Raw genomic sequence first — 14,561 nt, forward strand, 5'->3', positions numbered from 1 at the left:
GACCCAAACACTTATCTGGCCTCTGAACCCAAGCTAAGCCATCATATCCCCTGTGACCTGCACGTATACATCCAGATGACCTGGAGCAACTGAAGATCCACAAAAGAAGTGAAAATAGTCTTAACGGATGACATTCCACCATTGTGATTTGTTTCTGCCCCACCCTAACTGATCAATGTACTTTGTAATCTCCCCCACCCTGAAGAAGGTTCTTTGTAATTCCCCCCACCCTTGAGAATGTGCTTTATGAGATCCACCCCCTGCCCCCAAAACATTGCTCTTAACTCCACTGCCTATCCCAAAACCTGTAAGAACTAATGATAATCCACCGCCCTTTGCTGACTCTCTTTTCGGATTCAACCCACCTGCACCCAGATGAAATAAACAGCCTTGTTGCTCACACAAAGCCTGTTTGGTGATCTCTTCACACAGACGGGTGAAACAGTACCCACATGCACAGCAGCATGATTCCCGTAGTCAAAGGTGGAAATAACCATGTGCCCATCTGTGGGTAAATGGACAAAGAAAATGTGGTCTGGCTCACGGAGGCTCACACCTGGAATCCTAGCACTTTGGAAGGCCGAGGCAGGTGGATTGCTTGAACCCGGGAGTTGGAGACCAGCCTGGACAACACATTGAGACCTGGTTTCTACAAAGCATGAAAAAATTAGCTGGGTGTGGAGGCATGCGCCTGTAGTCCCAGGTACTCGGGAAGCTGAGGTGAAAGGTTCACCTGAGCTCGGGAGGCGGAGGTTGCAATGAGCTGGCTCCTGCCACTGCACTCCAGCCTGGGCTACAGAGTGACATCCTGTCTCAAAAAAAAAGGGGGGAAAGAAAGAGGAGAAAGAGAATGTGGTCTATCCATACAATGGGTATCATCCAGCCTTGAAAAGGAAGGACATTCTGACACACAGGACTGTAAGGGCCACAGCTGAGCCGCGGAAGGTCTGTGGAAAAATGAACTCACAAAAAGCAGGTGAGAAGGAGCATGCATGTTTATGGAACGTGTGCATCCAGGGAGAATCACAGAGCGACTGCCCACACCCTCAGGGAGGTCAGAAGCAAAGCAGGTTATGGGAGGCAGGGAGAAGGGCAGCTCTGTTGAGGGGATACACCGGGAGAATGAATGTGTCTGGGAAGCCACGGTAACCCCCAGATGGTTCTCTCTGAAGGGAAAGGGCTAACTCGTAGGTGGTTCTCTGATGGGAAAGGCTCTGTTCAGGTGTGGCCACATTCTTGGTCCTCCAGGGAGAGGAAGGAATAAACAATTGCTCTCCTTGGTGGGTCTGGATCTTAGGCAGATAAAGAAGCTTTGACTTTGGGAGAAGCTGGGGGAGGTTGGAGAGACCATGAGCTCTTTTCTTTAGTTCAGTGTGTTGAAGCGCCCTATTTTGGGGTATCAATTGCTGTGCCCCACACTAGAACACGGATGAACCTGGAGAACATCATACTCAGTGAAAGAAGCCAGTCACAGAAGCACAAATACTGTAGGATTCTACGTATATGAGGTTTCTAGAGGAGTCGAACCACAGAGACAGAAAGCAGGAGAGTGGGCCCGCCTCCATGGCTCATGCCCGTAATCCCAGCACTTTGGGAGGCCGAAGCGGGCGGATCACCTGAGCTCAGGAGTTTGAGATCAGTCTGGCCAACATAGCGAAACCCCATCTCTACTAAAAATACAAAAATTAGCCGGGCGTGAAGGTGCACACCTGTAGTTCCAGCTCTTCGGGAGGCTGAGGCAGCAGAATCGCCGGAACCCAGGAGGCGGAGGTTGCAGTGAGCCGAGATCATGCCACTGTACTCCAGCCTGGGTGATAAAGCAAGACTGTTTCAAAAAAAAGAAAGTAGCAGAGTGGGTGCCAGGGGCCGAAGGAAGGGAATGAAGAATGAGTCTTCAACAGGGACGAGTTTCAGTTTTGGAAGCGGAACGAGTTCTGGAGCTGGATGGTGGTGACGGTTATACAACAATGTTTTTATAGAGACAGGGTTTCACCATGTTGCCCAGGCTGTCTCGAACTCCTGGGCTCAGGCGATTCTCCTGCCTCGTCCTCCCAAAGTGCTGGGATTACAGGCGTGAGCCATCACGGCTGGCCCACAACAATGTGATTGTATTTAATGTCACTGAACTGTGCACTTAAAAGTGGTTAAGATGGGCCGGGTGTGGTGGCTCATGCCTGTAGTCCCAGCACTTTGGGAGGCTGAGACGAGTGGATCATGAGGTCAGGAGTTCGAGACCAGCCTGGCCAACATGGTGAAACCCCATCTCTACTAAAAATACAAAAATTAGCCGGGTGTGGTGGCAGGTGCCTGTAATCCCAGCTACTTGGGAGGGTGAGGCAGGAGAATTGCTTGAACCTGGGGGGTGGAGGTTGCGGTGAGCCGAGATCACACCATGGCATTCCAGCCTGGGTGAAAAGAGCGAAGCTCCGCCTCAAAAAACAAAACAAAACAAAACAAAACAAAAAACAAAAACAAACACATTCTGAGGCTGGGCGTGGTGGCTTATGTCTGTTGTTTAATTTTTAATTTTTAATTTTTTTTTTTTTTGAGGTGGAGTTTTACTCTTGTCTCCTAGGCTGGAGTGCAATGGCGCGATCTCAGCTCACTGCAACCTCTGCCTCCTGGGTTCAAGCGATTCTCCTGCCTCAGCCTCCAGAGTAGCTGGGATTACAGGCATGCGCCACCACACCCGGCTAGTTTTGTATTTTTAGTACAGACAAGGTTTCTTCATGTTGGCCAGGCTGGTCTCGAACTCCTGACCTCAGGTGATCAGCCCACTTTGGCCTCCCAAAGCGTTGGGATTACAGACATAAGCCCTCCGCCCAGCGTAGTGGCTCATGCCTGTAATCCCAACGGTTTGGGAGGCCGAAGCAGGAGGATCACTTGGACCCAGGAGTTTGAGACCAGCCTGGGCAGCATTGTGAGATCTCATCTCTACAAAAAATACAAAAATTAGTGGGGTGTGGTGGCATGCACCTGTAATCCCAGCTGCTCGGGAGGCTGAGGCAGGAGGATCACCTAAGCCCAGGCAGTCAAAGCTGCAGTGAGCAGAGATTAAGCCACTGCACTCCAGCCTGGGTGACAGAGTGGGACCCTGTCTCAAAAAAAAAGAAACTGTGGTCCATATACACCATGGAATACTACACAGCCATAAAAAAGAATGAGATCATGTCCTCTGCAGCAACATGGATGGGGCTGGAGGCCGTTACCCCAAGCGAACTAACACAGTAACAGAAAACCAAATACTACATGTTTTCACTTATAAGTGGGAGGTAAACATTGAAAATGTACAGACACAAAGAAGAGAACAATAGATACCAGGTCCCACTTGAGGGTGCGGGGGTGGGAGGAGGGAGAGAGGATCAAAAAATAATTTCTCCTGCCTCGACGTCCTAAAGTGTTGGGATTACAGGCGTGAGCCACACGGCCAACCCACAACAACGTGATTGTACTTAATGTCACTGAACTGTGCACTTAAAAATGGTTAAGATGGGTGGGGCGTGGTGGCTCACGCCTGCAGTCCCAGCACTTTGGGAGGCTGAGAGAAGATTAAAAAAAAGCAGAGTACCTATCGGGTACTCTATCGGGCACTCTGCTTATAACCTGGGTGATGAAATAATCCGTTCATCAAACCCCTGTGAACCCTAATTTACCTGTATAACAAACCTGCCCACATACCACTGAACCTAAAAGTTATAAAAAGAATAAAACATTTAATAAGACCGCACAAAACAAAAAAGAAACACGTCCTCTCTTGGTGGGCCTAGTAACGGTTTCCAAATGCAAATCCCATCTTGCCATCTCACCCTCTCCTAAACTCTTCCTGGGTATTTCTTTGCGTTTGGGGTGAAGACCCCCTTAGCTTGACTTTCCAGGCCAGGGTGGGCTGGGCTGGGGTTCCCTGGGTCTTTCCAGGAGTACAGGCTTTGCCATCTCTAGCAATCTCGGCCCTTTTGGTGTGTCCTGATCACCTCAGCACTTAGCCACCTATTCACTCATTTTTTCTGTTGCAATTTTGCCACGGGTGGTACAATTATTGCTCTTCTTGTCCCCCACCCCTAAGCGCTGGAGCTCCTGCAGGCGGGTCTTGTTCTCACTGTGTCAACTGCAGCACTTACCTCGCAGCATCTGCTCTCCCGGCAGGCAGAAGACACTCGCTCAATGAACCAGGACGTGAGTGAATGCTATGGCTGACCACAGGGCACTGGGGAACCTCTTCATTTGGAAAACAGACGTCGTGGGCCAGGAGACCTCTTGTGCCTTCCAGCTCGGTGCCTTCTGGCCCCCAGCCCAGGGGCAGGAGTCTGTGTGTCCTGGGGCCTGGAGGATGAGCTGAGGGCAGGTAAAAGGCATCCAGGACTTGCTGACCCATCCCAGGGTCAGCATCAGGCTGTCCATCTGCTGGGCTGCTCTGGGAGGCAGGATGGAGAGTCCTGGCTGAAGTGTGAGTTTCTGGGCTGTTCCTTTAGGACTGTGCTGAAGGCTGGGGTGGTGAGCATTGTTTAGAATCATGCATTTGCAAAAGCAGCGGTTGCACGTGGTGAAAGCCATTCAAACTAGCGCACAATGGGTCCGGTGAACAGCACTGAGTCTTCCCCAGTCTTCCCACCAGCGCAATGGCTGTTGACTGTGTCTTCTGTGAGTGAGCCGCCGGGCTCTTTTGGCTGCGGGCAGCGTGAGTTTGGACACACTCCCTAACTTTTCTGGGCCTTGATTTCCTCATCAGTAAAACAGGGATATAATAGCAAGTGCCTCGTGGAATCACTGAGCGAATGCACTAATAGCTGGAAAGAGCACTGCTTGGGCTAAGTGATGAGTTAGCGGACATTATAGTTAGGAACGATCATGTACACATCCAGGCGTTTCACACACACACACACACACACACACACACACCCCCCACTCCTTCGGCTTTCTTAAAACAAGGGACAGGGCCGGGCGCGGTGGCTCAAGTCTGTAATCTCAGCACTTTGGGAGGCTGAGACGGGTGGATCACGAGGTCAGGAGATCGAGACCATCCTGACTAACACGGTGAAACCCCGTCTCTACTAAAAAATACAAAAAACCGAGGTGGCGGGCGCCTGTAGTCCCGGCTACTCGGGAGGCTGAGGCAGGAGAATGGTGTAAACCCGGCAGGCGGAGCTTGCAGTGAGCTGAGATCGCGCCACTGCACTCCAGCCTGGGCGACAGAGCGAGACTCCGTCCCAAAAAAAAAAAAAAAAAAAACAAACCCAACGGACAGTACAGTGCCCTGTTCCGTATTTTGCTTTTACTTAATTACAATCTTTGGAGAACTCACCCTTGAGCACAGGTATATTTACCTCTGTGCACTGTTCCATAGGACCGATGCACAGCCCATCTAGCTAACCTTTCCTGCCCAGCCGATTTATGGGCTATGTCGTAGGTTTTGGTGACAACTTTTTGGTCTACGAGTTTTTTTTTGTTTGTTTGCTTTGTTTTTGTTTTTGTTTTTTTTTTTTTAAACAATTTGGCATTATGGAACGCAACTTTAAGTACGTAACCTCTAACGCAGCCATTCTATTTCTAAGAATTAATTCTACGCAGTCCCCCGTTTTGGGTACATTTCCCACGCCTGCTCTCCATTCTCCTGTAGAACGGGAACAGGGAGCTGGAGGGAGGGGAGCAGGGAGGGGAGACAGGAGGGAGGAGCACAGGCAATGGGGGCGGGAGGGGAGCAGTGGGGAAGGCATGGGAGGGGGCGGAGGTGAGGGGGCAGGGAGACGAGACAGGAGGGAGGAGCACAGGCAGTGGGGGCGGGAGGGGAGCAGTGGGGAAGGCGTGGGAGGGGGCGGAGGGGAGGGGGCAGGGAGGGAGACAGGTGATGGGAAGGGGAAAGGGAAGGAGGGGGAAAAGGAGGGAGGGGGACGGAGAGAGGGGAAGGGATGGAGGGAAGCAGAGAAGAAGTGGGGCGGGGAAGGGGCGTGGCAGGGAGTGGAGCAAGGAATCAACACGGATCCCCGTGGCCCGCTCCCAGGTCAGCGCTCCTCTCTGCCCTCACCGGGACGGGTCCGCTGTTGGTCCCACCAACTCTCAGCCCACCCGACCCCACGAGGGTCTGGCCCAGCTGCCCACCCGCCCGACAGGCCCCGCCCCATTCTCCGCCCCCCACCCCGCCCATACCCCGCCCCATTCCCCGCCCCCCGCCGACTGGTCACGCCAGGCTCTGCCGCCCCGTCCCGCCCCGTCCCGCAGGCCCCGCCCCATCCCCGCCCCCAGGCCCGGCGCGCAGTGCGGCTGCGCGGGCGTCTCAGGCTGTGAGGCCCGGGCGCCGCGGCTCTTTTGTTTCTCCGTTGGGGCCGAGCCGGGCCCCAGTTGGAGCCAGAGTCGGAGTCGGAGTCGGAGTCGGATCTGGATTCGGATTAGCAGCCCGGGAAGAGTGCCGCGGCACAGGCGCCGGTGGAAGCGCGACCCTCGGACCCCGCCCGGCCCGCGGGGCTGGGACCCGGCCCCGGCCTGCCCGATGGGGCGCGCGGCCCCGGAGATGCGCCCTCGCCCGGCCCCGCGCCCCCGGCCCCGCGCCCCCGGCCCGCCCGCCCCGGCCCGCGCCTCCGCCTGAGTCCCCCGCGCCTCGGCCCGCCACCCCCAGCCCCGCGCCCCCGGCCCGCCCGCGCCATGGAGCCCGGCCGCGGCGGCACAGAGACCGTGGGCAAGTTCGAGTTCTCCCGCAAGGATCTGATCGGCCACGGCGCCTTCGCGGTGGTCTTCAAGGGCCGCCACCGCGAGGTGAGGCCCCCGCCCGGCCCGGGATCCCCTGCCCCGGCATCCCCGCCCCGAGATTCTCTCCTGTCCCGGGACCCCCCCCCGCACGCCGCCCGAGAATCCCGCCCGACTTTCCAGGCCGACCCCCACCCCAGGATCCCTACCCCGCGACCCCTAGCCCGATTTTCCAGTACAGACTCCCGCCCCGAGATCCCCTGCCGGGCTTTCCAGGCCGACTCCCACCTCAGGATCCACTACTGCCTGGCTTGCCAGCCCAGATCCCCACTCCGAGACCCCCAGCACGACTTTCCTGTCCAAACCCTTACCCCGGGACACCCCGCAAGCTGTTCCACAGCCTGGCTTTCCAGGCTGGATCCCTACCCCAGGACCCCCAGCCCGATCCTCAACCTGGCTCCCCACTCGGCCTTCCAGTCCCAGGATACCCAACCGGGATCATCTCAGGGCCCCACCTGTGCGGTCTGGGGTCTGGGGGAGGCCTGCGAGGGGCAGCCCTGGCCCTGAAGTTGCACGTTTGGCTTTCAGAAGCACGATTTGGAGGTCGCCGTCAAGTGCATTAACAAGAAGAACCTCGCCAAATCTCAGACCCTGCTGGGGAAGGAAATCAAAATCCTGAAGGTGAGCTAGTGCTTGGGGAGGGTGTGTGGGCGAGGGCGAGCCCCCCTCCCCACACTGATAAGAAACTTGGGTTTCTGTCCTAGGAACTGAAACATGAAAACATCGTGGCCCTGTACGACTTCCAGGTAAGGCCTCTGGGCTGCTGTCTGCCGGGGAGGGGATGGGGGACTGTGGCCCCAGGTGCTGGATCCCCTGGTGAGCACTGGTGTTGAGCCTGTCCAGGCTGGGGTCTCCTGGGCCCCTGGAGACTACGCCCTGGGTCCAGGCCTGGGCTGGGGCTGGCTCTTGCTGTGACTTCCCCAGCTGTGAGACCGGGGAGGGGGTGTCTGGGCCGCAGGGCGCCCCGAGGGCAGGGCTGAGTTCCCCTGACCAGGCATCCCTTCCCCGCCGGGTGTCAGTCCTAGGGGCCCTGCCTGAGTCCGGCGTCCCAGGCAGGCCCTGGCAGCACTGCCGGCCTGGCCCACCTGTCTAGGCCGTGTGTTTGTTGACATTGCTCCTGCGGCCGGCATTGGCCGGCCTTGCTCTGCGTCAGACAGGGCGGGGGAGGGGCCGCCGGAGACTCCTGCTCGCTGACAGTCAGGGCCAGGCCAGGGCACAGGCGGCTGCCGCTGGCTGGCCAAGGAGATGACCTCAGGCCGGGCTGGCCCCAGGATGCAGGCGGTGGGACCAGCTGGCTTTCATGCTGCCCCCGTGTCCCGGGGCTCAGGGCAGGCCAGGCTGGGGCTGTGGGAGCCAGGGTGCCCTCCTGGGGACCAGGAACCTGAGGCGGGAGATCCGCCCGACCAAAGTGCTGACTAATGGCTCTGCGACCTGTTTACTGAGCCCAGGGCCCAGCCCCTGGCTGAGGGAAGGGCTGGCGGGCTGTGTTTCGGTGGCCTCCTCCCTTCGCCTGTCAGAGCTTTGCTGTGGCCTTGGGGACCGAGGCTTGTCACAAGGTGTCGAGTGAGGAGGGCCCAGGTCCAACAAGTACCTGGAAACCCAGGCACACTGTGTCCTGGAACCGGGCCACCCCTCCTGCTGCTTTTCCCGCCCTCTTCCCACCCCTTTTCTCCCTGCTTTCCTCCCTCCCTTCCTCTTCTTTCCTCATCCTCCCCATGTTTGGAAGCCTCCTGCCTGGGCCACAGCCTGGACATGCGTCATGGCGCTGGGAGCCAGCAAGGAGTGGGCAGCTGTCCCTGGCCAGGCAGTGACTCTGAGGAGTCCCCCTCCACCCTGGGCTATGCTGTCTGCTGCTCCCTTCCAGGGCTCCCCAGGTCCAGTCCTGGGCATCTCCAGGCCAGGCCCTGTGACTGTCTGCATGACCCCCGCAGACCCAGGGCCAGTATCCCCAGCCCCCACTCCATCCCAGTCAGCCACACACACCTGGTTGTGGGCATCTGCCACTTCCTCCAGTGTTGGCAACACTGCGGCTTCCTCTCCTCAGGAAGCACTTAGAGCGGCCAGCTGCAGGCGCTCCTGTCTCTGGGCACTAGGCTCTGCTGGAGCTGCAGCTTGGCCTGCCCTCGCCCCACAGGTGCGGGGATTGTTGCCCTGTGTCGGTAAGGCAATGTTTGAGGCAGGCACCCAAACCCAGGAAAAAATAATTGGCTTTTAAAAATGGGTAATGAACAATTTGAGTGATAAAAGAAAATCCACAAACATTACAGGAGGGAGTGTGGTAAAGGTAAGAGTCCAGCCCCCTGGATGGAGTCCTGTCCTCCGCTCTCAGGCACCTGCCTTAGTTGTTTCTGAGCCACTGGGGACAGCCGTCCTTACAAGATGATGTGTTCATGTATGTCCTTCCAACCACACCCACCTCTCTCCACCGTGAATTTTGTCACTTAAGAGTATAGTCTGCACTCCATCCAGCCTGGGTGACTGAGCGAGACCCTGTCTCTGAAAGAGTACAGCTTGGGGAAGGTTCTGTGCTGGCTCAATCCATATCAGAAAGTTTACCCCTCGGCCAGGCACAGTGGATCACACCTGTGACCCTAGCACTGCGGGAGGCCAGGACAGACCAGCCTGGGCAACATAGCAAGACTTGCCCTCTTTAAAAAAAAAAAAGAAAGAGAATTAGCCAGGCATAGTGGCATGTCTCAGCTACTCTGAAGGTTGTGGGAGGATTGATCAAGCCCAGGAGTTTGAGGCTGCAGTGAGCTGTGATCTTGCCACTGCATTCCAGCCTGGGCAGCAGAGTGTGACCCTATCTCAAAAAAACAAAACAAAACAAAAAAATCCCTCGAAAAGTGTACCCCTCTCTGTTAGAGGTCACCATCTGTAAGCGCAGTGGTCGAGAGCCCGGCTGACGCTGATGAGGGGCCCAGTCCTGGCTGCCACGTGCACACACGGCTTCTCCAGTTTGTGGCCCTGTTTCTTCCTCTGTGAAGCAGAAAGCACGGGCTGTGAGGGCTGTGAGAGGGAGTGCTCTCGGGCTGGGGGAGCCATTGTGGAGGTGCTCGCCGCTGTCCTGATTGGGGCCGCCGTGGTGATTTTCAGCCATGGGGTGCCTGTTGCCCGAGATTCCATAACTGATTTCACCGAGGCCCTGTAGGTGGGACATGGGGTTATTTTGGGATCCTGGTACATCAGGGTGGTTGGGATTGGATCCCTAGAAGTAGAATCCTTGGGTGGGAGGGATGCTGGTTTTTAATTTGGGTAAACCAAATTGACCTCCAGAGAGGCAATGCCAGTGGTCTCTCAGCCTGACTCCAAGCACGTATCTCCCTAGCTCCTTGCCAGGAGGGCGGCTCTCAGAGGTTTCCATCGTGGCTCATGTGAGAAGTGGAAAATGGTGTCTCTTACGGTTTTGCTATTCTTTTTTTTTTTTTTTGAGACGGAGTTTTGCTCTTTTCACCCAGAATGGAGTGCAGTGGCACGATCTCGCCTCACTGCAACCTCCGCCTCCCGGGTCCAAACGATTCCCCTGCCTCAGCCTCCCAAGTACAGGCGCGTGCCACCACACCCAGCTGATTTTTGTATTTTTAGTAGAGACAGGGTTTCACCACGTTGGCCAGCCTGGTCTCGAACTTCTGACCTCGTGATCCGCTGGCCTTGGCCTCCCAAAGTGCTGGGATTGCAGGAGTGAACCACCCTGCCTGGTCGGTTTTCTTTTTCATTGGTGATGAATAAGCTTCACTATCTAAGCATGGAAATGTTAGAAATACCACTTGTCTTTTGTACGATGTATTTTTTTTTTTTTTTTTTTTTTTGAGATGGAGCTTCAATCTGTCACCCAGGCTAGAGTGCAATGGCGCGATCTTGACTCACTGCAACCTCCGCCTCCTGGGTTCAAGCGATTCTCCCACCTTGGCCTCCCGAAGTGCTGGGATTACAGGCATGAACCACCGTGCCCAGCCTTCACAATATATTTCTATATTTTATATATATATTTTTTGAGATGGAGTTTCGCTCTTGTTGCCCAGGCTGGAGTGCAATGGCACTATCTCGGCTCACCACAACCTCCACCTCCCAGGTTCAAGCAGTTCTCCTGCCTCAGCCTCCCAAGTAGCTGGGATTACAGGCATGTGCCACCACGCCCGGCTAATTTTGTACTTTTGGTAGAGACGGGGTTTCTCTGTGTTGGTCAGGCTGGTCTAGAACTCCTGACCTCAGCTGATCCGCCTGCCTCAGCCTCCCAAAGTGCTGGGATTACAGGCAGGAGCCACCGCTTCGGGCCTATTTTAATATATTTTTAAAAAGAGACTGGGTCTCACTCCCTTGCCCAGGCTGGAGTGCAGTGGCATAATCATGGCTCACTGCAGCCTTGAACACCTGAACTCAAGAGATCCTCCCGCTTCAGCCTCCGTAGTAGCTGGGACTATAGGTATGCACCACCGTACCTGGTTAGGCACATATTTCTGGCAAGTTCTTGATCCCTTTTTTGCCAAGGTTGAAGGGTACCATGGTTAACACCATGGCCCCTGAGCCATTCTGCCGTTCGCTGGGCCCTAGCTCTAATATTTACCTGTGTGACCTTGGGCAGGTAGCCTCCTGGCACCTCAGTTTTCTTACCTTTTAAAAACTGTTGACTGGGTGCAGCGGCTCAGGCCTGTAATCCCAGCACTTTGGGAGGCTGAGGCGTGTGGATCACGAGGTCAGGAGATCGAGACTATCCTGGCCAACATGGTGAAACCCCGCCTCTATTAAAATACAAAAATTAGCGGGGCGTGGTGTCCCATGCCTATAGTCCCAGCTACTGATGAGGCTGAGGCAGTAGAATCGCTTGAACCCAGGAGGCGGAGGCGGAGGCAGCAGTGAGCCGAGATTGCGCCGCTGCACTCCAGCCTGGGTGACAGGGCGAATCTATCAAAAACAAAAAACAAAAAAAACCCACGAAAACTGTTGTGGTTGTGATGGCAACTTGAGTGTGTTAAGTCCCTAGAACTATGCCTGCCACATTGTAAGTGCTCTGTACGTATTCTTGATTGGTAAATGTCCTTTATGTATGAGGGAAAGTAGCTTCTTTGTGATAGGTTGCAGGTATCCCCCTCCATGTTGTTTGTTGACTGTTGAGGTTATTTTTGTTTTATCGTGTTGGGTTTTGTGTATTGGGTTTCTTTTTTATCCATAAACATTGTGAAAGTGTGAGTGCCTGGGAAGTGTGTACCTTGGGTTATGCTCTTTGGGTCCACCACAGCCGTTGGGAGCAGCTGCAGCAGCTAGCCTCCTTATTGAGGGTGTGGTGGCAGCGTCTGCACTTGCCTGGCCCCAGGAGTGCGCCACCACAGGAATCAGGGTGTGGAGCCAGGCTGGGATCCTGCCCAGCGTGCCCTGGGAGGAGGGCTGATGGCTACAGGCCTTGCTAACGGTGACCCCCGTGGCCAGCACGCCAACTGACAGGTTCCTTGCAGCTGAAGGCCTTGCTGGGCCACTCAGGTGTGACTCACTCAGGCCCTGCAGACAGAGCCGCTGCCCGTGAGTTACCTGTGGTGGAGACCTGAGTCAAGAGGTGTGCTCCCCCGTGGAGACCCGAGTCAAGAGGTGTCCAGGCCTGCTTAGGGGCCTGGGAGACCGTGGGTCCAGGCAGTCCAGCCCGGCATGAGACTGTGACTCCCCATCCCAGAGTGAGGAGGGGACTGCCAGGCCTGGGCTGGTCTGGCTGGGGGGCTGTCTGCAGTGTGAGTTGGGGCAGGATGCAGGCAGAGTAGAAACCCATGGGGTGGGTACCCAGCTCCCGGGCAGGGGCCTGTGAAGGGGCCCCCAGGGCCCAGGCAGTTCTGGAATTACCTCCAAAGTGGTGTGTATCTTTTTTTTTAACTTTTAAAATCATGGGATAAGACCGGGCGTGGTGACTCACCCCTGTATTCCCAGTACTTTTGGTGACCAAGGTGGGCAGATCACCTGAGGTCAGGAGTTCGAGACCAGCCTGGCCAACATGGCAAAATCCCTTCTCTACTAAAAGTACAAAAATTAGCCGGGCATGGTGGTGGGCACCTGTAGTCCCATCTACTTGGAAGGCTGAGGCAGGAGAATCACTTGAACCTGGGAGGTAGAGGTTGCAGTGAGCCGAGATCGCGCCACTACACTCCAGCCTGGATGACAGAACGAGACTCCGTCTCAAAAGAAAAAACAAGAAAAAGAAAAAAATCATGGGATAAAAATACTGGAACGTGCAAAACAGATGAGAAGGTGCACCACAACAGGCCCTGTGTGGAGTAGCAAGCGCCAGCCCAAAGCCGTGCCCATATCCTGGGCTGCTCCCTTTACCACATGCTGACTTTAAGCCTGGAGGTGGGATGTCAGCCATAGGTTTGAGGGTGCTGTGTCTCCGTGGGTGACAGGAGTTGGTTTTTGTTTCTGCGCATTACCTCGTTGTGGGACTGTCACCTGGTATCAGTATCTGTCCGCAATGGCTGGGGGACGGGTCTCAGCCGCCTGAAGGACAGAGCTGCTGGGACCAGGTTTCATTGGGGTGTGCGCCAACTAGGATGGCCGGGTCTCGGGAGGAATGTGTGGAGTTGGCGTCTTCCCGAGGGTCTCTGCAGCTTACACTGCCCCCCAACCCCCCACCCCTGCTTGCACTGGGATTGTTCCCTGCTTTTTCCAAGCAAGGTTGTGCCCTCAGAAGGGTCAGGCCACCCACCCCTGCCTCACTGCATCTAGGGACGTGCCTCAACCCGCTGCGGCTGACTCCTGGATTGTCCAGACCTCCAGACCCAGCAGGCGGGAGGCTGCAGAGGTCAGCCTGGGCTGTAGCCCCAGGAGGCCCACATACAATGGGCAGCTGCAAGTGGTTCCCCCGGGCCAGAGGGCGGCCCTTCTTTCTTAGGGTTGAGCCGGCATCCCTTCCCTTTTGGGAGCTGTCCAGGAACCCCGCCTTGGGGTGCAGAGTGGTTCTGTCCAGCCACAGCTGTGGCTTTTGCCACTTTTTGGAGCCAAGAAGGCCAGCTCTGGAGGCGTGAACTAGGTCAGTGCCTGCTCACCAGGCCCAGCCCAGGATCACCAGACAGGAGTAGGACTGGCAGAGGGTGGGAGCCTGGATCCTATTAAGTAAAGCACCTTAGCACCCCAGGGGTGGGGCAGCCTCCTACGTGCCCAGACACCCGTGCCAGGCTGCCTGGGACACCTGGCTGACTGTGCGTGCGTGCGTGTGTGTGTGCGGGGTGTGGGGGCTGGCCTGCCTGGGGGGTGCTGTCCCGGGTCCCTCAGGCACGCTGCCCGGAGACAGTGGGGTGTTGATTTTGCTGCCTTTTTGAAGTGTTCTGGACCTCGGATGCATGTGTTGGGATTTTTCAGGGACAGCCCTGTGGAATGGTCAGCAGCCGTTCCATTTCCTCCCTTAAAATAGGCGACAAGGTGGGACCCACCTCCTGGGGTGCGGGTGATGGTGCAGGAGCCTGCCGTGTTTGATTAGGGCGTGGGCCCTGTGGCCACCTCTGTGTGTGTCACCACGGGATGGACCCCCAGGCCCTGCCGTGGGAGGCGAGCTGCTCGGCCCGGGGTGGCCGTTTCCTGCCCCAGAGCCCAGGGAGGCAGTCATGGCCCTTTCTGGTGTCTTTAACTGGGTGGCTTGATGCTGGGAGCATGCCTGGTCCCCGCTCCCCAGGGTAGCTTGTGAAAACCAAATTTAGCTGCAAGGCAGAAGTGGAACCCGATGCCCTGTGTGGGTTCTGGGTGGGCCCAGGGCTGGGCAGGGGAGGTCAGCTGTGGCTGGCAAGGCTGTGCTCTCACCTGACCCCCATCAAGAGCCCCAGAGAGAGTCGCTGCCTGTGGGAAGGGTGGGCAGG

At 56.3% G+C, this 14,561-nt stretch overlaps 1 protein-coding gene across 2 annotated transcripts in view; it reads left to right on the forward strand.

Annotated features, from left to right (window-relative positions):
* The first annotated feature begins 6,577 nt into the window (after positions 1-6,577).
* ULK1 (unc-51 like autophagy activating kinase 1) overlaps positions 6,578-14,561 on the forward strand; it is a 28,186-nt gene continuing 20,202 nt past the window's right edge. Inside the window, exons 1-3 of one of the 2 annotated variants that reach the window (XR_012094626.1) lie at positions 6,578-6,744; positions 7,264-7,356; positions 7,440-7,481. Coding sequence is in view for 1 of the 2 variants with exons in the window: in XM_073021248.1 (XP_072877349.1) it covers positions 6,634-6,744; positions 7,264-7,356; positions 7,440-7,481 (246 nt within the window). In the remaining variant the exon portion in view is untranslated. The remainder of the gene's footprint in view (positions 6,745-7,263; positions 7,357-7,439; positions 7,482-14,561) is intronic. The other variant, XM_073021248.1, reaches the window with a different exon arrangement.

The sequence above is a fragment of the Chlorocebus sabaeus genome, chromosome 11, assembly GCF_047675955.1.
Source record: "Chlorocebus sabaeus isolate Y175 chromosome 11, mChlSab1.0.hap1, whole genome shotgun sequence".
In the NCBI taxonomy this organism is placed as follows: domain Eukaryota; kingdom Metazoa; phylum Chordata; class Mammalia; order Primates; family Cercopithecidae; genus Chlorocebus; species Chlorocebus sabaeus.